Raw genomic sequence first — 27,257 nt, forward strand, 5'->3', positions numbered from 1 at the left:
TTGTAGTAATTTATATGCTCGTTACTAATAATTAATATTTCGGTTACTAATTTATAACTCTATGATGATGTTTAAGAAGCATAGCTTAGAAAAGAAAGAAACACAGAGAAAGCAAGAATCCTAAATTTTCTTGAGTAGAAGTCTAAATTTGAAATCTGCATTTAATGAAAGACAAATTTAAAAATACGGTTTTTAAAAAATGAACCAATAAGATACAAATGAAACTGAAGAAATTAAATTTGTTTGAATTTTGGAGTTCATTTTCTAGAAATAATTTGATAAAAAATATTGGAGTAATAATTCCAATTCAGTTCAGAACTCAATAGCCGCGATTCAGTAATTTAATGTCTTGTGCACAGCGCAGGGTTTATATTCTACAATATGAGTTGTTTGGAAGTATCCAAGACTTATTAATAGTAAGTAAGCTGTATCCAGAGCTATCGAGAGGGCTCGAGTCTTCCGCTTTCGAGAATTATAGATAAAAAGCAATGGACTGATTCGTAGAAATTTTTGCAGATTTCACTAATTGATATCTTAAAATGCAGCAATCGCATTCTTCTGGATGAATATTTCTTTTGGATATCAATAAAACAAATCTTTCCATAGTTTTGAGTTAAAAATGCTTAGCTGTTTTTAGGTTATAAGGTATTTCTTCCCCCTTATTCCATGCCTTTGTGGTGTTACTGGAAGCATGCTTGAGACGTATTCGGGAGTTCCAGAGTTCGAATCCCGGCGAAGGCAATGCACATTTTGCATGTTCCTGCACCAATGTAACCTAATGACTCTACAGTGGTGCTCGAACTGAAACGGTAGTGGACGATAACTCGTCATCACCGGGATTTGGCGAATGGTTTCTCTCATCCCCAGTATCCCTTTAAAAAGAGGAATATATAAAGTATTTCCTCCCTCAGCATGCCTTCGTGGTGTAACAGGAGGTATACTCGACGCGTATTTGGGAGGTTCAGAGTTCGAACCCCGATAAGGGCATTGAACATTTTTTAATTTCCGCATCTATATAACCTAATGACTCTATAAGGTTAAAATCTGAAAGACCAGCGCAACGAGCGAGCGTGAAAATTTGAGTTTTCGAAACTTTTTCAGGATTCTGGAGATTCGAAGATTTACATGTCTGATTTCTACTTAAGAGTTTCTCTTCAATCTCTACAGCTGGGCATCCCCTACTCTAATTATACAATAACAAGATATAAATATAGGAATTATCTTTGAAGAAAGCATATGTTCATATTATATGCATAAACAGTAAAATTCTAAAATTGCTTATTTTATATTTTGATGACGCACATTATTTTTCATTGTGTTGTTTCCTCTAATAGAATAGTTCAATTTATTTTCTTGTATTCTGAGTTAAGGTTTATGCATGTTTTAAAGCATTTAAATAAAAAAATACTGTCTGTCCGAAATAAGTTTAGGAAGGAAGTACAATGAAATCATTTTCAGATCTCAACTGTCTTAAAGTGTGAAGTCAGGCAAAAAACTTCGTTTGGTATTAAAAATATTTAACCTATAATTTGATTAAATAATACATAATTACGATTATAATATGCTCATACAATTGGCAGTTTTACATCCCATTATAAGCAATGAATCATTTTCAGATTCAGATTTTCCGTATGAAAAAGTCAGAATATGGTGTCCATTTTGAAAACGTCAGAATTAATGACTGACGTTTGGATCAAGTCATGCTACGCAGAAATTCGATCTTTTGTTTGTTGTACAATCAATACGTGAGGTATACAAATGACAACAATATTTCTTTTTTTCAATATCTTTGAGAAGCATTTGTCATCAGAGTCTTTATTGATGCTAAGCACATCACTATTATTGAAAAGAAAGGTGTGATTTTCAAGCAACTATTATCAAACTTTTTCGATGTTGCCATCTATTCGAAATTGCGAAATGCAACCTCTCCTGTGTTCATCTTAAGTACCTTTGCAGCCATCACGAAATCGTCCGTACCAGTGAAATACACTTCAAATATATTCTTAGCTGTTCAACTTCCAAATTCTGTCACATGAAATGCTCACTGGATCAAAACTAATCATCAACAACATAAAAATTCTGTTCCTAAGCAGGAGATATTTTAGGAAAATTTGAGATCGCATAGTAAAAAAAGTATTGTCCATTATTATCTGGAAGATTTACTGCAATTCGCTTAAAAAATTAATCCTAAAACTTCGAAGATGTGCTGTGTAAATAGGAATCGTTTAGTCTTAATATATTTGGAGAACTGTATTTCAGAAGCTTTTATGCTTAAGAGATGTGATAACAAGTATCGTTTTTCCTCTAGAAGAGAGAAAGATCCAGTGACATGGAAAATAGTAGAACCTGAACCCTCTATCTGCTCTGATCAAATAGCTGTAAGTTCATGATTTTATCTATTTTTTTGAATTGGAAAATTATGTCAAGTTTTGAAGTGCCCAAGATTTAATCATTAAAAATATATTTCTTATATATAAAAAAAAGGAGCAAATGCTTTTATGATTTGTGTTCAGTTTGAAACTGTTAAAATTTTTACCCTTCAGAGGTTTAAAAAAACTAAGTATGAAAACTGAAATTAAAATTATTTTTAAATGCTATTAAAGTGTATAGTATGTAAAAGTAAATCCAATATGAGTAAGTGTCGAAATTGATTATAAATGCTAATTAGTAATTGAATGATAAATAGCTTTCACACTCAAAAGAATAAAGGAAATTTATTATGTTTCTCTGCAGAAAAACCTTGGTTATATTCTTTTGATTACGTAGCAAAATTAAAATAATAAACTTTAACTATAATATATATCTTTTTTTTAAAAAAAAGAAAAGATGGCCCCGGAATTGTCATAAGTATATATTTTAGAGAATACGCGGGATTTTTATCAATATCCATTGACGTTCTGTTTGATGTATATCATTCAATTGATTTTAATATCCTTAAAGCTTCTTTTTATAGCTTTGTTTTAAAAATACGACAATAATAAATTAAACATTTAAATTGTGTAGACTTCCTCACTTTGTAAATTCTAAGTTACTCTTGGAAGTGAAGAATCTTAAGAACTGATAAGCGAATAATCGCTTGAGTTCGTGTGACAAGAAACAACAAGATACAAGGGTAAACTAACCCTTTATTATTCCAACTAAGGTTTAACAAAACTCCGTCTTGGAATGTATAATAAAGCCGACACTTGGGCTTTGAACTTAAGAGACTAAGAATAATACTAAACTAATATAAAACTAAAAGAGGTATAGCCGAAGCTATCAATAAATTCTAACAGAGTTGGCCCCTTAACGTTAATAGACTGCGAAGTTATCAAAGGCCTAAAGTACGGCCGAGCGTGATAATAGCTTAGGAGAGAGTAGCCTAAAAAGGCGGACGCGTGCAGACAGAAATTCTGGTATCTCTCTCACTAAGACCGAAGAACTTCGCGGTTAAATACCGCTCTTCCTCATTATGTATTCAGATGTGATTCTAAAAACTACGTTCTGGCCGTAAGTAGTAAGTTAAGGATCGACAGGAAAGAAACTTTAATTCAAAATTTAACTGTTAATAAAATTAACCCTTATTGCATTGGAGCAAATAATATATACACACACGAGCATGTTTCGTAACTAAGTAATAGCCATTTATGGGGGTAGTTGTCTCTTGAATGATCACTCATACTACACTGCTCAAAATAATTAAAGAATATTGCGGTTTTAGGTGGATCTTGTGGCTGGGAAACTTTTTAGCTGATTGATACATAGTCGACAGACGTAGTAGGTTATATGAGAATAAATTACACATGTTTGGCAGAAAAAAAATGCATTTTATTGCGCATTTGTGTAGAAAAGGAAAAAAACACAATTTGTGCATATGAGAAAAAAAGAATAAGAAAAGGTGTTTTATTCAAAGGAAATCATTTTCAGTAGGGGGAATGGTTTCCACGGACGGCCAGCAACGTTGAACATCTTTGAGGCATGGAGTCAATGAGGCTATTAATCACGATTTGGGGTATTCTGTCCCACTCTTCCAGAAGAGCTTTTTCCAATTCTTGCAGAATTTGTGGGGATGGTTGGCGGCCAGCAACTCGTCTTCCTAGAGCGTCCCAAACGTGCTCTATTGGATTCATGTCTGGAGAACACGCTGGCCATTCCATTCGTACGATTCCTTTCTCGAAAAGGAAATACTCCACCAGGTTAGCACGATGTGGCCTGCAGTTATCGTCCATTAAAATGAAGTCATCTCCGATTACTGCAGCGTAAAAGACTACAATAGGTCTGAGGATCTCATCCCTATATCGGCGACTAGTCAGAGGTCCATCTCGAATGATGTAGAGGTCTGTGCGCCCATCAATGGAGATGCCACCATACACCAACACTCCCCCACCGCCAAATCTGACACTTTCGTGCACAAACGCAGGATTATTCCTACTGCCACGGTCCCTCCAGATGAAAATACGCCTCTTATCAGGATGAACAGAAAAACGGGACTCGTCAGAAAAAAGAACATTGCTCCATTCATTTCTCCTCCAGTTCACATGCTCTGTTGCCCACTCCCTGCGGTCGGGACGATGCCTTGATGTTAGTCTAACACAAACCATCGGTCGGCGAGCATACAGACCTACACCATGGAGCCGGTTTCGGACAGTCTGAGTTGGAACTGTGGTGAAAGTAGCCGAGCGAAGGTGTTGTTGGAGAAGAGTAGCATTCATATTTTGGTGTCTCCGAGCCGTTAACACTAAATAACGATCTTCATTGGGCGTTGTTACCCGTCTACGACCTTGCCCTGGTCTTCGGCCTGCACTTCCAGTTTCCAAAAAACGGTTCCAGATCCTGGAAATCACACTTTGTGACACTCCAATGACTTGCGCTACTTCGGCTTGAGTTTGGCCCCCTTCTAACCTACCAACAACTCCCCAAGCTTCTGAATTGGTTAAATGACTTCGCTGAGACATCGTACTCATCGAAACAAAGCAGTCACTGAATGCCGATCATCCTTGTCTTGATTGTCTTTTATTCAGTTGAAAGTCAAATTTCATTCGCTGCCACTGAAACGACGTTTTTGACGTCGAACTCAAAATTAGCATACTCTGCAGTTTGAAAATCAGAAAAATTTGCATTTGTGATTCTCTTCTTCCATTTTCGGCAAAAAAAATTTCGCTTATATCTTTATTTTATATAAAACGTACAATATCCTTTAATTATTTTGAGCACTTTAGTAGCAATAGAACATCTAAAGGTGTTTAATACTTCACTGAACTATTAGTTGCATGCGATGATAAACCTTTAAAAGTTAACTCAAATGTCTGACAAGTTATCGGTTTTCTTGACGAGATGCAACTCAAAATGTAAAGGTTAACATAAAACTTTATTCCTCAGAATTTGCAGGATTACAACTAAAAACGCAAGAAAACAATTATTCACTCTCTTGACGAGAACGACTTGCTGTTAATCTATAGCCGGCTTTGGCAACCTTTTTTGACTAAGGGTCAAAATCAACCGAAATGTGTCTTTAAAGAAGACGTTTTGGGTCAGTGGTCTTTTCATTTTAGGACAGCCTTTCTTAGTGAACAATAAGATAATTTCATAAAGAAAACCATACAATATAAAAATTAACATTCTAATTATTATGCAAACAAAACTAACTATAATTTTCTCTTCGATATCAGTGACTCCTCTGATGCTGAACTCATAACATCAACTTAGTTAAGTCCGGCTTATAGTTAGTCGTCTTAAGACGAATTCAAGCGTCTGAATTTTCTATAGTTAAGCTGCTCCTCTTCTCACTTAAAATAAATTTCGTGTGTGAAAATATTTTCTCGCATTTATAACTTGAGCTGAATGCGAACAAAATGGGTTAATAGGTTATTCAATTATGGCAAAGCACACGAGGGCTATCTGCCTAAAGAGAGGGATGCCTTCGTTGAGGACTTTCTAAGGGAAACTGGCTCGTATACACGTTACACATGGGGAAAACCACAAAAACGCCCAGCCAGCCCGTTCGCGGGATTCGAACCTCGGACCGAACTACCAGTGTTCAGCGTCTTTACCGCTCGGCCGCTGGTGGACGCGAACAAAATGAGAAAGCCGTTTGTTTGGAATTATGGATTATGGATCGGCGTTGCCAAACTTAACAATTTCTCCTTGAAATTATGTTAAAATTTTTATTTTTTTAGAAATAAAAATACATGTCTTTTACTTCAACTTTATAATCAAACAAACACGTTATTATTATTTTTTTCAGTATATTTTTATATATTCTTGAAGTTTTCGTTTCATATTTATGTTTTATAATTTATTTTCATATATTATATTTAATTTTCGGAACTCGAGTGATTCATTTTGTAATTTCAAGCCCGCGTCTGCAGAGGCCTGATCTACAACCTTGTTAACCGGCATACAATTTCCAGTAAGTCCGTGCGAAGCTATAGCATATAGTCTGAGTCTAACGGAAAGCACAAATTTCAACACTTAATAAATGTGATCGTCGTCAGACATTTGACTTCGGTTACGGGTGAACGGCTGTCTAGGCAAGCAGCAACATCAATGCCCAGAATTCTTCTCAGAACCCTTTTGCATAAACCTCTGAACTGAAAGCAACGAAACAAGGAATGATAGAAAGAAATTAGTCTAAAGTTAATTGATAATAAGATTTAAATCAAATATCATGATAAAAATCACAAATTTTTTAACCTTTTTGTAAGCACTGTATAATTAGCGTTCAGCAAGAAATAATTTTAGGATTGCCGAATTATCATAAAAAACGTAGAAACAATTCTTTTAAAAAATAGCCAGAAATATTCCATTGGTAAACATAATCTATATCAATAAAAGAAAGTATTCGGCGATCGGTGTCCGTATTTGTAAATGCAGGGACTGAAAGTATCGAGATGCAGAAAAATTCAGCAAGCGGATTTTTCGTATATAGTAAGAATGGGGAAGACTCCGTGTATATCTCAAAATGATAGTTTCAGAATTCAATTCAGATATTCCTATTCAATTCTGAAGCGAATTTTACGGATCTAGCCTAACGATTGTGCTAATCAGGGCTTAATTTCAGTCTTTACTAAGATATAGAGATAAAAAAAATAGTCATTTAAACGAAGTTTACCAGAATTTTCAACGCAATTTACTCATTTTGCGAGCTTTTTCCAAAACACATCTCATATTTTGATCGCTATATCTCTAACGTATTTAATTACTAAAATCTCTGTTCGTAAAATATTTTGAAATTTCATAGATTATAAAAGAGGCCCACATCCCTGTTTTAAAATAAGAACGAGAAAATAGCAATTATGAGCTTAGCTGCATTTTTTTTTTTTTTTTTTTTTTTTTTTTTTTTTTTTTTTTTTTACTATCTCACAATTGAAAGAGGAAAGACTTTTCATACTGCTATGCTATATAGTAGGATGCTCATAAAATGTTGGGTACAAATGTAATATAAATCACATAGTTTGTAATATGACGAAATAAAAAAATATTAGAATACCTGCTACTTTAATGTATAATTCTAGATAAGCTGACAAATAATAATCTCTATTGCTTAGAATTAAAAATATGTGTTGTTTTCTCAAATGTTATAAGAAATCTTGTTATTTTGAAATATTTATTAGAGCTGAATAAAAAGTATAAGAATTCATTCCATATAAAATACTCATTAAGAATAAATTCTAACATTATTATTAATTTTAAAGGATGTTATTAAAAAATTAAATTTGGGAAAAAAATGCCTTTCTTTAATTTTGTAAATGCTATTTTTCATTTTTCATCCATTATATATTTTAGCATTCCCATGTGAATGGGTCTACTTTGGAAAATAGCATCATTGTAAAAGTAGAAATTAAAGTTCCTGGAAACTCCAGTTTAGGCTGCAGGTAACCATTTATTTATTTTTTCTATGTTTGTGAGTGAGTGCCTTATTTCAATTATTTTTAATAAAAAATTTTAGTGTTAAATTATCGAGACGGAATTCTTTCTTTTTTCAGTGAGATTTAAGACAATGAAAAGTATATTCTAATGAAGTCCATGCTTAATTGAGTTAACGTAAATTCTTTTTATAATTCTGAACAAAATTTGTAATTTTTTTTCTTTCATATTTTTTCAGTATAGCGAAAGGTCCTCCTGAAATGCCAGGCATATTTATGTGCACGGTAAAGGAAAGAGGAATTGCAGATCAAGCTGGGCTTCAAGTTGGAGATCAAATACTGGATATGAATGGAACCAGTTTTCAAGACCTCAAATTGAATGAAGTATGTTTAATAAAATACTGCGCCGTTTTATTTTATCATAAGATATAAAATATCATAAGATATAAAATAATCATAAGATATAAAATAAAACGGAAAATTCTGCATTTTTTTTTTTTTTATTCTTAACTTCATAAGTATATACTTCTGTTAGCCCATCAGTGGCTAAGTGGCAGCACGTTCGGACTCTGATGAGCAGACGTCTTATGACCATCTCTGGATCGCGCCGATTTAATTTGCCAGTTTGAACTATATGGCAAACAGTCTCGCAAGAACACTCTTGCCAATTCTCTAAGTCAATGCCCAGCTGGATAACTGCTTGCATCAGTCCCAGAAGTGGGCCAACGCATTATTGATTTTTTTCGCTTGTAGCTTTATTTCCTAAATAAAATATTCCGTTCCTATGATAGTGTTAGCATTTATAACACATTCATCGATATGTATACACCAATGTAATACATGTAGAGCACATTCACAGATTTTCGTCCCGTTCAGATAACTCCTTTTTAGTCCTTTATAGACTGTATATTTAAAATAAGTAAAATTTGCACGCATATTATCTGTTTTAACTGATAGTGCCGTACATGTATCATATCTACTGTGCCCAGGAAGAGTTTTAAATAAAGACCATGATCGACGTATGTGATGTGTATAATTAGTCTCAGTACTGTGTGAACGTGTAAGTACACATAGTAATGCCATCATTGTTACCAGATGAATTCAAAACAGACCAATATGTAACTACCCTTGAATGGGAAATCTCTCACCATTTCTCAAATATTTCATCTTTATTTTACTAAAAAGGTCTATATACAAGACGATCTGCAGGACTCCAATAGGAAGCTGATGTAATAAAGGCTATATTAAAAATTTTAAAGCAGCAAATAACTAACCAAAACCAAATGGTATTTTTTATATGTTTTTAACTGAGACTATTGCTTTAAAACGTACGCTAGTTTCTTTGCAATAGAATAGACTTACCAAGTCGTACTGTTGTCAAAACGGGAGCATTTCGATCACTCTATATATGAAAACGTTCTCTACCATAGTTAATTCGTTTTATTTTTACTTATTTATTTATTTATTTTGCTGTTTCTCAGTGTGGACCTTTTGTTATCTTAGAACTAGGTTATCTTATTGTATTCTACTAATCTCTAATTCAATTATAGTAAAAACTGTGGATTATCAAAAAATAAAAAATATTCCGTGTAATCATTGTAAGTGAAACTGCATTTCGTTTATTAATTCAGATTTCGTTTTCTTTTTAATACAGGCTGTTGCTCTAATGAAATCGGCGAAAGATATTCGTTTAACTGTCAAGAAAGGAGCAGGCATTAGTCTATTTCTAGATAATGGATCAACTAGCCAGCTATCGAACAGTAATAAAAATGACGATACAGTCTCTACAACCAGAAGTCTTAGTGACGGGTAATTGCTTCCATCTGTTCATCTCAGAAAAATTTTAATGGATCGCTTTAACTCTGAATTCTTATTCAGACGGACTGAACAATTCGCTTATTACTAGCAGATAATTTGCTAATATTTTTTCTTTTGGTGATTGATTTTTATCAACTATGTTCTTCATTCATTTATGAAGAATGGGCACAGTTTAATTATGCATACTGGGTGGTGTAGTAATGGCATATTTTATTGTGGTCTTGGTTTATGCAATGTTAATTCATTTTTTTTGTAGAAGACATGTATTAACTCAAAATTTTGTAAGTTAATATTATCGATTCAAAGTTATTTGTTATTGTTTTCTTTTATTTTCAGAAATAAACAATTTAATGCCATTCCAGTTCCATTTTTATTTCAACGCAATATATCATTTTATAATTAAAATATGTATAATTAATAAAAATAAACTTGGATTAGAAATGTCATTGACTGTTGTATATTTAAAGTTTTAAGTCTTCTGAATTTCTTCTGCTAAATGCTGAGCTTTTTAAAATTTCTGTTATAATATTATCATTATATTTACAGATTTTATTTTAAATACGGCAGAATCAATGCCGAAAATAAAATTAGTTTGCTTGTATGTTGTTACTAAAGATAAACTATTATAAAAGTATAAATAAACTGTGCAAAATAAATTTTATCGAGAACATTAAAGAAAGTCAGTTTTCGGACTAAAACCCACAGGATTACAATAAGTTCAATAGAATTATTAGCTGCTTTATTTTCCTATTTCTGTTATTTAATTATTCCTCATCGTAATTATCTGCATTATATAAAACTTAATATTTACAGAATATGTTTCATTCCTCTACAGTTTCAGTTCGTAATTCAGTTAAGGAAACTTATGTGTTAAGAATAATGTCTAAACATCAGCGTAATTATAGATTTGTGGCGTGTGTATGCAGTATGACTGATTGAAGCATATTAAACAGTAATACATACACTTTAATTTAAAAGTGTGTATTTGAATATTTTATAATTATTTAAAAAAGGACATTTTGACAAATGTTTTAAACATGGGTATTTTTGCTAGCAATTATTAGAAGATGTAGCTTAGAATGTTAATAGTTCACAATGCAAACTTTTAATTTTTGAAGGATTATTCGTTTAACGGCTGTCAAATGTTTAAATAATACTTTTTGTTTATATCTTTAAGTGAGTATGCCATAAGATACACTTAAAATTATTTGTTATTTTAATTATTTTGCAGTAAAGCATTATTTAACATTTTTTTTAATTAGCAGTATTCTTAGAAAATGAAAAATGAGCTGATAATACAGTATAAGTGCAAGCTCAATACAAGAGCAATTTTATTTTTCATAGTATGCCAAATTTTTATTAATACTAAAATAAGAATCAAAATATCCCCTCAATGACTAATTTTCTAAATTCACCTAGATCAGATTTCTAAAGTCTTATATGTATATTAGGGATTTATAAGCTCAAAATAAATTCATCCTGTGATTGAAGTTTTTATTTGTATGCAAAAAAATAAAATTTTTATTCTTTTATATCGTTTCACCATAAGAATAAATTCCTGTAGTTTTAGATATAGTCATCGTACTCACAAAATGTGTCTATAGAGAAGTAGACCAACTTATATTCTGTGGTTCTTTCACTATCAAATAATATTTTTCAACTAATGCCAAATTATAATAAAATAATAACTAACATTTTCATAAGGAAATGCACAATACTTACTCAAATATACCAAAATTCAGATATCAAAATTAAGAGATAAACAGAAAAATTTTTAACTTAACTTCTTTAATTTTAATACACTTAATTTTCAAACAGCTTATGGATAAACTATGATAAATATATTTATATTACAGCATAAAATACTTTGTTGGCTTGGATTTTAAAAAATTAATACCCGCTAAAATCTTATTTTGAGAAGAACTCTGTAGTTTACGTTAAGAACATAAGTTTATGGACTTCAAGTCAGTCACTTTGCTTTCGGTAATGTTTGTCTGCTTGCTAAGGAAGTAGACTAGCTTCGATAATTTTTACAATAACAGCAGGTTTTAGATGAAATTAACGTGCTCACACATTCTTTTAATGGAAAGATTTTTGGTATTTTTCATTTATTCATTAAAATACTATAATAGCAGGTTTTTTTTTTTTTTTTTTTTTTTTTTAATTTTTGGTATTTTGTTTTTGCAAGGAAGAACATTGAAACATAATGCAATTAACCAATAATAAATAATTATGAAGACAAAAACAGGAAGACGTTTAACTGAATATTTAAAAAATGGCCATTCTTAACAATAATGATGTAATGTAATTTTAAGATAATACCATCAGTTTCATTTGCCTAAATTACCTTTCTCACGTAATTTTTATTTTTAGTTTCACTTATTATTTTATTAAAAGTGTTTTAATAATTTTAAATCTAACCCAATATCTGTATTCGTAATACATACTAAAATTTAAAATTACTTGTGTGGTTATTTTCCATCCAGTTTATAAAAAAATAGTCAAAGACAGTTAGTTCTTTGGGATTTCATTCCGAGTTCTCAGGAAAAAATTGTGGACTTGCACTACAGCATCAAAGCTGTGCACCAACAGCTTTAATGTACTTGATTTCATTATACTTTGTAAGTAGATAAATATTTTTAATATGTTTTTGCACGTAGTTAGTGCTTAGCACATTGGGTGACCAGCACTTTGCCTGCATGTTATTGCTTTGAGCATGCTTTCATTCGAAGAAGGTGTATGTGTATATTTATTTTGGTTCTAATTTCAAATTTAAGTTTCTTACAAAAAATTGAAACATGAAATGAATTCAAAATATTTAAAAATATATAATTTTAGCAAATTCGTAAACTGAAATTAATCATATTTTTGCTTGTAAAATGTACTTCTGTTTTATTTTCTTGAGTTATTTGACTATTTTTATTATTTTCTAGTCCTTAGCATTAAAAAAGTAATTTAATTTTTAATTTAAAGTAGTTAGTCATAAAGAGTTTAGAAGGGAATTGTTAAATCTTTAAAAATAATCGGTTGTACATTAAAAATTTAATTATATCAGAATCACTTCTTTAATAACTTAATATTTAAAGCATAAAACGAGAGACATCTAATAATGCAATATTAAATATTATACATTATATGTTTATGTACATAATGGAAATTTAATGCGAAAATCTTTTTTACAAGCTATTCTGTCAGGTTTTGCCATTTTCTTCTTTAAATGATTTTACAAATTTAAAAACAGTTAAGAAATTAATATTGTAATTCTGTGATTTACAGCTTAGTTTTGGTTCAGCCAAATTACTGACTTTCTTTTCTGTAGAGACTAATAGTTTGATTTTAATTATAATGAAACATTTCAAATAAATAAATAAATAAGTTCATGTGTGAGCTATAAAATATGTAAAAATAATTAAAAAGTTCACTCACATTTTACTAAAGCATGCTGGTTTTCCTTTTTTTACGGTTTCTTTTATTTCTTATACAAATTTTTACGCGAAAATTTTCTAAAGATCATATTGTTGCATTATTTAGTATTACTATTAAGCGTATTAAGAAAAAAAAAATTTTCTACAAATTTACAATTTTCATACTTAAAATTCAAAGTATTTGTTTTTATATCATGTATACTCTGCATACACACACAAAAGGGTGGACACAGTTCTATATCTTCTTTCTACAAAGCCGATTGACAAAATTTAACTTGCGTTTTTCATGTCTCGAAAGCTCGACTTGAAATATACATATATATTTATCGATATTAGATATAGATATTATATTTATACATAGTTTTGTTCAAACATAGGTATTTTCACACAAACTCGAACTTTTCCTGAAATGATATACCGACTTTTTCCATAATTCGATTATACACCTCATATTATGCCGAAGTGTCAAGTTCTCTAAAAATCGCTCCGGTAGTTTTTAAAAGATTAGGTCTCAAAATTTTAACTCTTAAACATTAATTGAATTCTGTATGTATTTATTAATAACTCTTTTTTCGTTCTATTTACTTGGTTCCTTCTTTTATATTTCCGAACTTATGCTCAATACAAATAAAATTCGCATATCTTTTAGTAATTTTTATAATTTTTTCAAAACAACTTTTAAATTATAGCTTATAACACTGTTACCATCACCTTAAAGTAAATGTATTTCTAAGTCTGCCTACAAAAATACAAAAAAGTATATATATTTCTAGGCATACCTTCAAAAAATTAGAAATTTTTATTCAAAATTCCCATATGTAAATTTATGTATTGGCGCATTTTCAGATTTGACATATTTGTTATAAGCGACAATAATGCCAAATATGGTTTTGCATTTTGTTAAAATTTTTTGAAAGAGTCAACTAGGAAGCTTTTTTTTTTTTTTTTTTTTTTTTTTTTTTTTCTTCACTCACGTGCTCAATGAAAGGGAAAGAAAAATATGTTACCATAAATTAAAAATTTCTCTAAGTGAATTGCTCTTGGTGCAAACTGAAAAAGTGCCATAGGTTTTTTTTTTTTTTTTTTTTAATTTTTTGCTAAGTTTCTCACCAAGTTTTATAAAATTTTATATTTAGACATAATTTGAGTCGTAGAATTGAAATATGGAAAACAATTGGTAAGTCCTTTAAAAAATCGATTTTGTGTCAAAATACCTGTGTAAGAACAATAGTATATATAAATATAATATATATCCTAAGTCACACTTTCAAGACATGAAAAACGCGACTTAAATTTCGTCAGTCAACCAAGTAAAACGGATGCCATAGAATTTATCTTCTCCTTTTTCTGTGCGTGTGTGCAGCGTGTATATATAGTTGGGGCAAATTAGAAAGTTAATCATTTTCAGGTAAACAGTTAAAAAAATAAATTAAAAATACCCTTAGATGTTAGGTTCCTTATAAAATAAACTGTGATATATACTTTGTTTTCATTTCTAAATTTATAAAAAGCTACTTTCAGTAATCAATGACTTTTAAAAAATATTCTCGCTGTACAATTGATACATTCTAAGTAGATGATTATAGTTCTTCATAGTAAATTAAAATGACAAAAAGTCATATTTTAATAAATGTTGTTTTGAATAATATAACCTAAACCACAGTTTAAAAAAATTCCAGATATCTATGAAAACAATTATTGAATTTTAGCTATAATTAAGTTTAGAAAAAAGGGATTCAAAGAGCAATTTTTAATCAATTTATGCTCAAGAAATTTTATAGAAACATGTTTAATTCAGCTTTAAAATTATGCAAATATTTTGGTACTAAACAGCCATTAGTTTTAGAGAACTTTGTAATTTTAAAAGAACGCAGTACAAAACTTTATTTTTAAAAAAGATGCTAAAAAAACTAGTACTAATACCAATCTAAAGCTGAATTTTGCAACTACAATTAACATGAGATTATGATTTCGAAAATTTTTAAAAATTACATGTGATTGTCATTACCTGTTAAATATTTTAGAAGGCTGTAAAGAACGTTTAGTTTTAAAACAAAGATTGTAATCAGTCTTCTATTTCAGCCTTTCAACAACTCTGAAGGACCATGAGTTTTCTGGCAGCTGTTCTTCAAAATCAGAAGGTAGCTCATTTCAAAGCAGTGTCTCTAGTGATTCAGAGAAAGACTATTCCATTTCCGAGGAAAGCACATTTGAAGGCCTGCCAAAAAATAGCAAGTGGCCCCATCACAAAAAGAATCCATCTACTTCGACTACTGAAGAAGACTCTTGGATTCTTGAAGAAAAAAGAAGTTTGGAAGAAGATCGAAGGAAGCTAGCTGAAGAAAAACGTAGGCTGGAAGAAGAAAAGAGAAAGCTAGAGCTTGAAAAGTCATCATCCTCATCATCATCTCAGCCACCTTCATTAGAAGATAATACATCCAGAGATAACAGCTTTCTGAATGAGCTTCAGAAAGTTGCTGCTAGGATGAATACCAAAGAAAACAGAAATGACTTTACGAAAAATGGTTCTGCTGGAAAGTTGAACAGACCTGGTTTGTATAAATTTTTACAACTAATGTTGTGAATAATAGTAAGATACGAGGCTTTTACTCGCTACAAATGTTGAATACCGCTTAAATTAAAAAATGCGCTGGCCATTAGAAATGCTACACCAGAAAAGAAAGCAAATAGCAGAATCTTATTTATTACACATATACAGTATATTGAAAGGAAAACATAAATAAATTTGCAAATAGTTTTGGGTACACAGCATGCACAGTTCAATATACAGAGCTGCCACCTATGGCAGCGACAACGGCTGTAATCTGGTTAGACATCGAGTCGAGCCTGTGTGACAGGTTAGAGTACTTCATGCCATGCGGCTTCAGCTTTATGCTGAATTCATCAGTTGAAGTGGCTGTCGAGAGTGGTGTACGAGTCTCTTGCTAACCCCCTGAACAACCTATGACCGATGTTCTCAAAGGGCAAGATATCTATATGCTGCTGGTCACCGAAACAGACAAATACTCTCTGCATATAGGAGGGCCAGGACAGCACGGGCAACATGCAATCATGCATTATTTTGTTGAAAGATGGAGTCACGCCGACCTCTAAAACAGGGCACACCCACGGGCCAACACGTCAGAAATGTTATGGCAGCTACCCACATCACCGGTTTTAAGAACAAGATATGACTGACACCCATTGGCACCCTATACCAGCACTCCAGGTTCTGGGCCCATCTGACGATGATGAATGCAAGTTGGCAACGTCCGTTTGCCTCGGTGCCTCCATACACGCATACATCCATCATGATACTGTACGCAGAACCAGGATTCGTCTTAAAAGATGAAGTGATGCCCCTCCTTGTGTACACCATTATTAATCTCTGCTGCAGCGGCAAGGGAAGCTGTAGCAGTGGTCGTCGTGGTAATAGTCTGTTGTTTTGCAAACGTCATCCCACTGTTCGTGTGGACACTTTTCATCCTGCACACGAGTCAAATTCTCGACTTAGTGTACGTGACTTGGCTGTACGATTCCATAAATTCGAAGGGACAATATGTTTGCTTTCTCGGGCGTTAGTCCCTCGGAGTCGCTGAGATATTCAATGGCATTCAGTATGGCCGTCCTGGACCCATCAATTTCATATTCGCCTGACAGTCATGGGATTGCGAGCAATACGAACAGCAATGTCGCGGAACGTAAAACTACGGTATGGATAGTCCACGACCTTGCCTTGGTGAAGCTTCAACACGGGCTGATATTGTTATTACGCGAGGTATAGCAAGACCTTTACACAAAAACCAATGTTCAGATGGGATTTCTAAATGAGCAACCAGCTATGAAATCTTCACATTTATACATAATGTAGATGGCATTACTCATATGTGCTTTCTACTCATATGCTGATCATTTCGATATCCCAGCATGTAACACTGTTCATGCAAATCAGACTTTTGCTGCATACTTCTTTCATACTGTAGCAATTTTAATACCTCAGCAGTGCATATTTGAGAAATAATACGTAACATTTTATTTTCAAAATTTTAATAAGTTCTTAAATTAATAAAAATGTATAATTTTTTCTTATTATTCCAGTTACCTAAATTTTTTTTAAATTCTAATGCATTCTAAAATAATAAAAAAAAATATGAAACAATTTCTTATTTTGATACGAGACTTAATTAATTAAGGAAAATCAATTCCATTAATTTAGAATATTTTATAAAAAAACACTGCAAAATAAAGTATATACACTTTAGAAGAAATTAAAAGATTATTTTAGGAAAATTAACTGCCTAGTTTTTAATTATACCAAAGTTTAATATGAGATGCAAACTGAAAAAAAATATTTAGAAGAAGGTTAATATGGAAATTATGACTGCTGAACATCGAGTGCCAGCACCTGATGTGCCAGCCTGGACTAGTAGATAAAAAGCATAATCAAACTCTTACACTTCCATCCCAATTTTTATTGACATTTGAGATATGGTACATTAGTATCTCATACATGTCTTTGTCCTTGTCATTAATCATGTAAAAAGACTTGTATATTTCTACTTTGCGTACACGCGATGATTAGAAACATACAAATCTTGCCTGGAAATTCAATCAGATTGGTATCACATCTTACTAATAAAAAGCATTTAAGGAGAGTCATACACTCCTCATAACATTTTTGAAAATATCTTGATGTAACTTTGTAGAGGATTAAAGATTACAGAAAAGGGTTACTTCTCAGAAAGGCCCCAATGTGCTGACTTCCAGAGAACTTCAGGGCTCATATTCAACAGAATCTCCTGTCTTCACTTGTTGATAAGCTGAACTTTGTGACAATGAACATTGTTATGATGATAAAATAATTTTAGGGGATTTAATAGTCCCCTGAAAAGTTTATACAAGTTTTCATAACTTTGTGGCTATTACAAACACACTACCCTCCAAAAGGTAAGGAACAGCATGTTTTTGGAGGTTCATTATTACAAAAATGTCAGTTACATTTAAATTCATAGTTTCTATGCATGATAGTTACGAAGTTTAAGAAAATATATGCAAAAACAATAGCTACTACTTTTATTATAGAAAGGAATACTTATATAGGAGTTGGGGGAAAAAAGAGGCAAAGATTGTAAGTTTTGTTCATGAGTGTTGATCTTCAATTGTTATTATCAGTTTCGTTGACAATATCCAGAAAGTCCTCCTCCAAGGTCGTTAGATGAGCTTGAATAAGGATTACTCCGTATCTGGTCGTTGCTTCCAATTTCACTGACCAATAACTTAATTGACAGTATGGAACGTCCCTTCCGCCAATGTATTGCAACTAATGTATTGAACACGTTCCTCATTAGAACCCATTTTTGTAATGTTAGCACCCCATTTTTCCTCAAAAAACTGAGATATACTGTTTCTCCAAAATTGGATTTCTCTGCCAAGAATGCAATTTTTTGTTATAATTCATGTTTGTGTTGAGCTTTAGAAACATTCTCTGTCGTATTCATTAAAGGTCCGTTTAGTGAACAACATGTCCTCTAAATTTCTGGTTTCTATGTTGCTTCATTCTCAAATTAGACACAAAAAACATGCTGTTCCTTTACTTTTAGAGGACAGTGTAGCTATAAGATTATTCATTTTTAAGGTGTGAAGTGATGTGCAAGCACTTCTACACTGTTACTTTAAAAACCTGTAAACTATTTAAAAATAACCTCTAGCCTTTCAAATCTTTGCTTCTGTCAAATAAAATTGGAATGAGATCCAATTCATAAATTGAGTATTGATGTGTTAAAAAAGTCACAATTTTAGCTTGGTCTCAGAAGGCTTAGATTGCGTCTTTCCTGAAATAAGGTTAGAAAGATCGAAATGATGATTTTCTTTATGAAAGGATGTATCTTTATGTAGTTTTATGAAATCTGTAATATTACTTTCCCTTGATACAGTTACATCTTCGATCGTGTAGAGCTTCAAAATAACTGTTACATGCTGCAATTATTTTTTTTTAAATAAAAAATGATCATTTCACGAGATTAAAGATATATCTTACATGCGCAAAATGTACAGAGAATGGCCATTCATAATTAAATGTTTATTTTGATTACAAATGTGTCTTATAGATTTAAAATTATAGTAAGCCGTTTAATATTTTCTCCAAAAATACTTTTGAAACTTAATTTTCGGATGTTACTAATTAGTTAAAGAAATAGACTTTCTCTTTTTTTTAGAAAATACGCTTTTAAAAATGCATTATATAAATTTCTACATCTTTAAGTGCTAGCTCATAAATGTTTTACATTTCTTCTTACATAGATGGTTTTAAAGGAAGAAGGTGCAAAGAAGATGCTGTGAAAAGAATGCAACACGGTAAAAAATAATGAAATTTTATTATTGCTTTTAATGCAAAAAATTCATTTAATTTGGTTATCTTTTAATGAATATGTTTAAAAACTTTCATTCCATAATGAATATGTTTAAAACATTTCATTCCATAATGAACTTTTAATGAATATGTTTAAAAACTTTCATTCCATAATCTGAAAAGTATGATATACATAATTTAAAACAATGAAGTATATTGTTTTAGCAGATCTTATTTGTAATTTTATACATTAATTCGACTAAAAATAACATGTGTAATCAATTAGCTATTCAAGACAATGTTTTGTTAAATTTTAATGATTTCATTATACCATCAGTATTCAATTTCCGTGCAGATTACCTAATTTTGATTCTAGTTTTAATAAATGCATTCTTCATGAAAGGAAAACTGCTGCAGTCAGCAGTAGCTGTAGCTGGAGGCAATATGATGGGCTCTTCTTCATTATGTAAAAGCTATTTTCATAACTTTTTAAGTGAACTCAATTTTTAATATTAATTTATCAGTTGTCATGTTTCATTAAGTGTCAGATAATTAAGGAAAGTATAGAAATATTCATTCACTTCTTTGTTTACTTTTGTTTAAGAACTAGAGTGAATCAGGCCGTTAACCAGGATAATCGTTAGTGATGTTGACTGCCATACCGAAGGGCACGGGCTCGAATCCCGGAGAAAGCATGGATATTTTTTTATATGTATAATGTCTGTGTGGCTTGGGGCATATAAATATGCGGCGAGGTGAAAATTCTCTCGAGAAGATGGTGGTAGGGGAAGAGGGCTGGGAGACCTTCGGATCCATCCTCCAGGGGGTCTTTTAGAATTGAAGGCGGAAATGAGCAAAGATATGATGCCCAAGTCTGTTGCCAACGACAAGCGCAATCTTGCCTGCTTGCCACGCTGAATTTCGTGAGTTTGCTCTAATATCAGACAAGCGAGAGCAGTCACGACAACAATAACAACAACAGACCGAATCCCAGAGCACTTCCAAAATTAGCTTGAACTGTGGTGGTCGTTTGGTGGTTATGACAATAAAAAATTATTATTAAGTTTTTAGTGCTGCTTTTAAGTATTTTCATTGCTTCCCTTGCAGTTTGAATGTAATTAGATTTTTAGAAGAGTCACTGCGTTCAAAACTTTGGTTACTGTAGAAAGCTACGAATTGGGGTTATATTTCCTTTCAAAATTTCCGTTTTTCAATTAATCTTAAACCAAAATTACATCTATAATATCATGTTAAATCAATTGCTTCCGAAACAAATGTGCGTAGTTCTTTCTTCACATGTTCCCTTCCCAATGAACATTTGCTAAACTGTTGCTTATTAAGCATTCTTCAAGATTTGAGGTTAACCCCCCCCCCCCAATCTTAGTAATTCTCACTAAGAACATTTCCCAAGATACATCACAAGGAATGACTGATGTTGCAACCATATGGTGGGGAAACTTAAATGTTGTAGTAGAAAGAAAATAATCTCCCTCCACATGCGACTCCACGTTTGAAACACAAAGTATATTACATAAGTCTATGGACATCTGACCCAGGGCTTATTGTGATTCATCAAAGTAACAAAAATTAACATAACATAAAGGAAAACTGCAGAATAACTCCTTGTCATAAAATAAAAAATTATAACATAAAAATGATATCTATGCTTCTATATGAATGGAAAATATATTCTTTGCTAATCAGCCTTCTTCAGGTCAGTTGCTGGTAGACCATGTACAAGACGTGAGACCAGAAACAGAACCAGGAACAAGCCGGAAGGTCAGGAGCAGTTGGGGAATCCAGAGGAGCAGACTGAAGATCAGGAAAGGCTGAAGGATCCATAACTGTAAAGTCATTGATAACCACCCCTGACCGCTGCTTCTATTACTGCGGTACCGTTTTGTGCAACTTTTCGATAGCTCGATACTTCAGCGAATATACTCGCGTTCAGCAGGAGAGAGATGTCCTGCTCTTGCTAGATATAGAGAGAGTCTTATAGTGGCCCTGATACTTGGCAAATCCTGAATTGAAGTATTCGAGAAGTGTAATGTTGAGCGTGCAGTAGTTCAAACTTAGAACTTGGAACGTGGTAGTATTGTTGGCATATAGCTTTCATCAGCGACCATTAAGGCCCTGAGGTAGCATTAAGAGTGCAAACAGAATTAGCGTCGATGCGGTGAAAACAGATGAAGCAACTGCCGCCATACGATTCCATTCGATTGTCAATAACATTTCTCGATAGCTGTTGCGCTGGTGGTGAATTTTAACTTAGAAAAATATTTCTGCTGCTGTTAAAATTGTTGTGAATATTTCTTCCGACTTTCTTGAGTTTTTTTAATGATGCTAAATATTTCTTTTAAAATGCTTATCCGGTTTATATCAGTGGAGTTTTCTTCAGTAAGATTTCTGAGTTTTCTGAAGTGTCGAACTATTTTACTGTATGATTCTTCGGGCTTTTGACAGGGAAGATTTAGGCTTTCTAGAATTGTTAGTAAGTTCTGGAAAATTTTGTTCATTATTTTGGATGGGATTAGGAGAGTTTTTAATGGTTTTTCTAGAGATCTTCAGTAACTGTTTCTCGTATTCCGGATATCTATGATAATTACTAGTCTGAGGACCTGTACAAAAAAATGCAAACTACTTATCGTTTCAGGCATTCTGAACTTCTGTGACTTTGGTCGCAGGTCACCCAGCGTGTTTTATTAAAACAAAGATATTGCGTGTGGCCGAATGGCAGACATTTGAAGCATTGAGTTTGCCCTCGTTTATTCGGCTTAAATTCCCTGTTCACGTTTGCATACATTATATTATTTACACTAAAAATCGCAAGGACGGCTTCAGTTCTTTCTATTTCTAAAATGTTTGTAGAGTCATTAGGTTAATTGGAAGCAGAAAATTGGAAGCAGAAAAGATTAAAAATTTGCAACCGCCTTCGCCGGGAATCGCACCACGGACCTCTGGAATACCGGCCCAGCGTGCTACCATTACACCACGAAGGACGGTAGGAAAGTGGGAGAAATACCTTATATACTCCCCTTTTTAAAGGGCGACTAGGGTTTTAGGGGACCTAGTCACCAAATCCTGGGTGTGGAGAATCATCATCCACAACCCTTTTAGTTCGGGCGCCACTTGTAGAGTCATTAGGTTAATTGGAAGCAGAAAAGATGAAAAATATGCAACCGCCTTCGCCGGGAATCGAACCACGGACCTCTGGAATACCGGCCCAGCGTGCTACCGTTACACAACGAAGGACTCTAGGAAAGTGGAAGAGATACCTTATATGTTGATAGGAGTTTTTTTAATACATTCTTCAGTTTTCTGAGTAAATTCATTTAATTTGAGAATCGGCGAATTTCGTCTCAGTTGATATTCCTTAATTTTTTCTTTAGAAGTTTGCCTAGGGAAATTTTTAAGTATTGCTTTTACTATTGTTTCGTTTGAAGATTGATATGTATGAAAGGGAATGCTTCTTGTTTTCAATTTTTCTTTCATATTAGTATAATCTCCTGTATTCTTAGCATAGATGAAAGTCGAATTTTTCTGACTTCAAATTCCCGTTTACACGAATTAAGTCTGAACCAATGCGTGCACAGTCTGTGCTATCATGCCTGAGTACGATCGACAGACTTTATGCGGTCTCAGTATACGGATCTTCACTGCTTATTTCCCCCACTTTATGATTATGAAGCAGTTAAAACCTATTTGTTGTGTTATCTCCATCTGTTCTTCCTGCCTGTATAATTTTGCAGGTCTTCTTGGAGAACTCCAATTACCTATGTTTTCAGTTATTTCTTCTTTCTCTTTTTTTCTTCGTTTCCGCATATCGTTCTGCTTCATCTACGTAGTTAAATAATAGAAACTGTGACGTCAGCTTTTCGATTGAAAGTGGAAGTCGATTCTTAGCATCTTCCTATATTTTCGCTGTTTTCTTTGCCAAGTTAACTATTTGCATTCTAATCTTCATTTTGCATGCCAGGTCCTGCTCTTATTACCTGGCTTGCTGCTAATAATGGTGTGCGGTTAAGATAAGTTCATTCGGGCAAGATTCGTTAATTATACTTTTCATTTCTTCGAATTCCTTAAAAATGAATTCTGATATTAAGGACTGTTGATCATTTTTTCATGAATCTTTAGGCAAAGCTTTACTATCTACACTTTGATCTAAGCCAAGAGGCCGTTCCTTTTTCAGCTTTAGGAAAAAACTGGACTGTTTACCAGACTTTTAGGAAGTTTTCAATCTTAAGGAGCCTTAATTTTCCTTTGTGAATTTGAAGCTTCATTCCAAGAAAATTTGGAGAGATTATCATCGTTTGGCTTAAAACGTAAAAATTTTGCCAGCCGAAAGAGCTAACCGTATATACATGTAATCATGATATCCCAACTCGAAGTGAGGGAAAATGTCTTAATACGGCAGTAGTTATATAGGATTTCTACTGCAGTACTTTCCTGTAACCTGATGTAGATCGCCATTGAATCTTTTGATGAAAAATGCTTGATGGAATTTTCTTAGAGACATAATGAAGTAAAAGAAGAGACAAATCCATAACATGAAAAAGAGACTGCAGCAGGAGCTTCAGAGGAAGCTACAAATATAAAATTTTTATTAATGCATAGTGACTAGATAAACAAAATCTTTAAAAGTTACATTTCAGTGAAATTTTAATACAGAATGCAGCATAATGTAAAACTGCTTAACCCACCTTGTTATTACATTAACTACCTTGTTATTACATTTTTATTGTAATATAAAGCTTGTCACTTTTTCCTTTTGCCAGAACAAAATATTTCGTGAATGTCTTATCAGTTTTCTATGGAAACATGTATAAACTCATAAAATGATACATTATTCATTATTCTACAATACAGAGAACTAAACATAATCGCGTACTAATAATTTGCATATAATATTGCAATATCCAATGAAGCAAAATAGTTCTATATATAACAAACGAAACATAATAAGTATAAATACTAAACATAATATCACGGAACATTCTGTGCTTTCCTAGTCTTTGTAACTCGTTTTGAGAATTTGGTATTGTCTCTTTCTTCAGTAGCTTCATATATATATATTATTTTTAGCTTTTTAATGAAATTAATGTACTTATTATTTTTGAATATATTAAGCGACTTTTTTTATATTTTCTGTTCATTATAACGCATTTATTTTTCTAGAAATGCTAATGGAAGAATTTCGGGAAGCACACAGGAAGATGTTTGGTCAACATTCAGTTTTAGCAATGGATGAAAATGTAAGTGTAATTTTCTGATCCTCTTCTATATTACTGTTTTTATTTTGTCCTAGCATGTACTGAAATACGGATTATGCAAAGGAAAAGCAACCACAGCATTAGGATTATACCTTATAATATATGAGGGTTGAATTTTAATAAAGGCATTTAAAGGGGGAAGTGTCATTCAGCCTTGTTCACTTGTACAAGATAAATATCAAAAATTACTCCCTCAGAGTTTACCTATTACCTGATGCAACTACTCATTAAGCAGTGGACTCTAGAAGAAAATATTCTTTTGTCACAGTCTTCAAACCATTCTTGAGCGGATCCTTGTTGTAATTGAATTCGGATTCGGAATTGTTGCAGTAACATGAATCATATAAATTCTGCTTCAGTTTACGAAGAAAAAGAAGTCAGTTAGGGCCAGATGATAAATTCAGTGGATGAGGGCGGAGTTAAAACCCGCATTGCTGAATAGTCATGTGAGAAATGAGCCGTGTGTACACCGTGAGAAATCTGAGCAGTGTGTACTGGAACACTGTTATGTAACAGCTACACTTCTTAAGTTTGCCAGGCGTTTTACCTTTATGTCTTACTAGAGTTGAGACAAGAGGTTAACATAATAAACACTCATTAAGTTTCCATTATATGCCATGCAAACAATAAACAGTGATCCTTTTTCCTTCTCCTCCCCCCCCCCAAAAAAAAGGCGATCTCAAAATTTTCTGACAGATTTTTGGGTTCTAATCCTATGAGGTCAGAGAGCGTATCATACTGTTTTGTTCACTTCTGGATCACAGTGGTGAAGCCACGTTTTATCTCATCTCCAGTCACTAGCTGTGAACATTTTTTACCCGCTTATTATGGACATCAATTCTCAAGAACCTTCGATCCGATTTTTCTTCCTTTCTGGCGTCAAAATTTCGAGTTTCCATCTGGCGCAGACCTTCGAAATTCCCAACTGAATTTTTCATGCAGAACGTTTTTCAAAGATCCAACAATGATTCTCATTCCCACAGCAATTTAAGAAACTACCATTCATCTATTTTCCATCACATATTCCTCGACTTTAGCAGGCATTTTTTCAATGGCTTCATTCACACTGCAACTTAGTTTTTAGTCATCTATGAGTGACACTCCTGTCTTTCTAAAAATGTCAGCTAACCTTTTGATGGTAGTATAGGAAGTTACAAAATCATAATAGATTGCAACCGTACACTGATGCTCTTTTTTGCCAAGTACTTATTTTTCTGTAATAACTGACATCATTCAAAATGTTTAACAACGAAAATCAAATAATAAAAATCAAATAATAATACTTACTGAATGTGCTTTCTTTTCATTTCTAGAGAATGATGCAATCATTTTACAACCTTTCATTACCTCACAAAAATTACATTCTATTTAATCTTAAAATTTCGCCAGCGCCTTAAGTATTCACTAACAATTGACACAAAAGAAATAACCTTTATGACACTTGTACTATTCTTCGATGTAATCACCAGCATTGTGTATTACCCTTCGCCAATGACTTGGAAGTCATACAGTATCTGTAAAAATACTATTTTGTTGACGGTTCAAATGGATCGGTCTGTTGCTTAAAGAAACCCCGGAGCAGTTCTGAAGTGCCAAGAAGTAATTCTTTTATGTTTTAGATTGAAATTACAGTTGCGGAATCTTGAGGCGTATTATGGATAGTAGTGATAATCACTGAAACAGTCTGGAAGCGAGCACCAAAAGTGATCCTTTCTTTTGCGAATGAAATTTTAGTAGAAAATCTAAAAGAAACCTACGGTATGGAATGCTTTATAATAATGTCGTAACAGCCGTATATGAAAATCATTGTTGGAATTCTTAACTTTTGATAGCACTTCAGTTTTGATTCGTAGTGTGTGTGTTTCATCCTACTTGATGATACGGTACAAGAAAACCTTTACTTCAGCCTCATAGCTCTCCAAGTGGGTTTGAGCAACATTATATCTTAGCCGTTGCTGCATTTTCAATAACTGCCCTGTTCCTGTTTCAAGAATATCATGGCTACTCCAAACTGAAATTCTGTTTTTTCATCATGATATACGCATGAAGTATAGGAAAAAGAGTTCATTTGTTGTGAGGTAAGATAAATATCAAAGTACATCGGTATAAACAAGAGGTATTGGTTCCATTTCATGACAAATGTAAGCATTTAAATACATGGGCTGGGACATAGCAAATGTGCTATGTCCCAGCCCATGTATTTAAATTTTGTACACTTTTCCTTTATGCAGCTGAAATGGGAATCTTTCAAAACTGTCTTGTGTACCATTAATTGCATTTATCAACAATGTATAAAAAATTCAGTGACATTGAACATAGTAGCACCACATTGCAGGATAAGATTACATGTGTGTTGTAGATTATGTAGATACTAACATATTCTCAATTACTTGTTATAATATTAAAAGGTAAAAGCAAAACATTTCTAAGTAATATAAAAGTTCATAATAGAAAAACTAATTTAAGAATGCAGCTTTTTAATAATACGTCTATTTTTATTAAGAAGATCCAAATGAAATTTAATAGCGAAGTGCAAAATTGAATCTCTTGA

At 32.6% G+C, this 27,257-nt stretch overlaps 1 protein-coding gene across 1 annotated transcript in view; it reads left to right on the plus strand.

The window, feature by feature from the left end:
• The window catches only part of LOC118203334 (uncharacterized), a 128,643-nt gene that overhangs the window by 97,378 nt on the left and 4,008 nt on the right, over nucleotides 1–27,257 (plus strand). The window contains exons 6-12 of the mRNA XM_085820514.1: nucleotides 2,309–2,378; nucleotides 7,765–7,853; nucleotides 8,084–8,228; nucleotides 9,499–9,653; nucleotides 15,170–15,639; nucleotides 19,388–19,441; nucleotides 24,612–24,688. Coding sequence (XP_085676640.1) covers nucleotides 2,309–2,378; nucleotides 7,765–7,853; nucleotides 8,084–8,228; nucleotides 9,499–9,653; nucleotides 15,170–15,639; nucleotides 19,388–19,441; nucleotides 24,612–24,688 — 1,060 coding nt within the window. The remainder of the gene's footprint in view (nucleotides 1–2,308; nucleotides 2,379–7,764; nucleotides 7,854–8,083; nucleotides 8,229–9,498; nucleotides 9,654–15,169; nucleotides 15,640–19,387; nucleotides 19,442–24,611; nucleotides 24,689–27,257) is intronic.

Source organism: Stegodyphus dumicola, chromosome 7 (assembly GCF_044657685.1).
Source record: "Stegodyphus dumicola isolate Sdum_Otavi_A_Nest chromosome 7, ASM4465768v1".
In the NCBI taxonomy this organism is placed as follows: Eukaryota; Metazoa; Arthropoda; class Arachnida; order Araneae; family Eresidae; genus Stegodyphus; species Stegodyphus dumicola.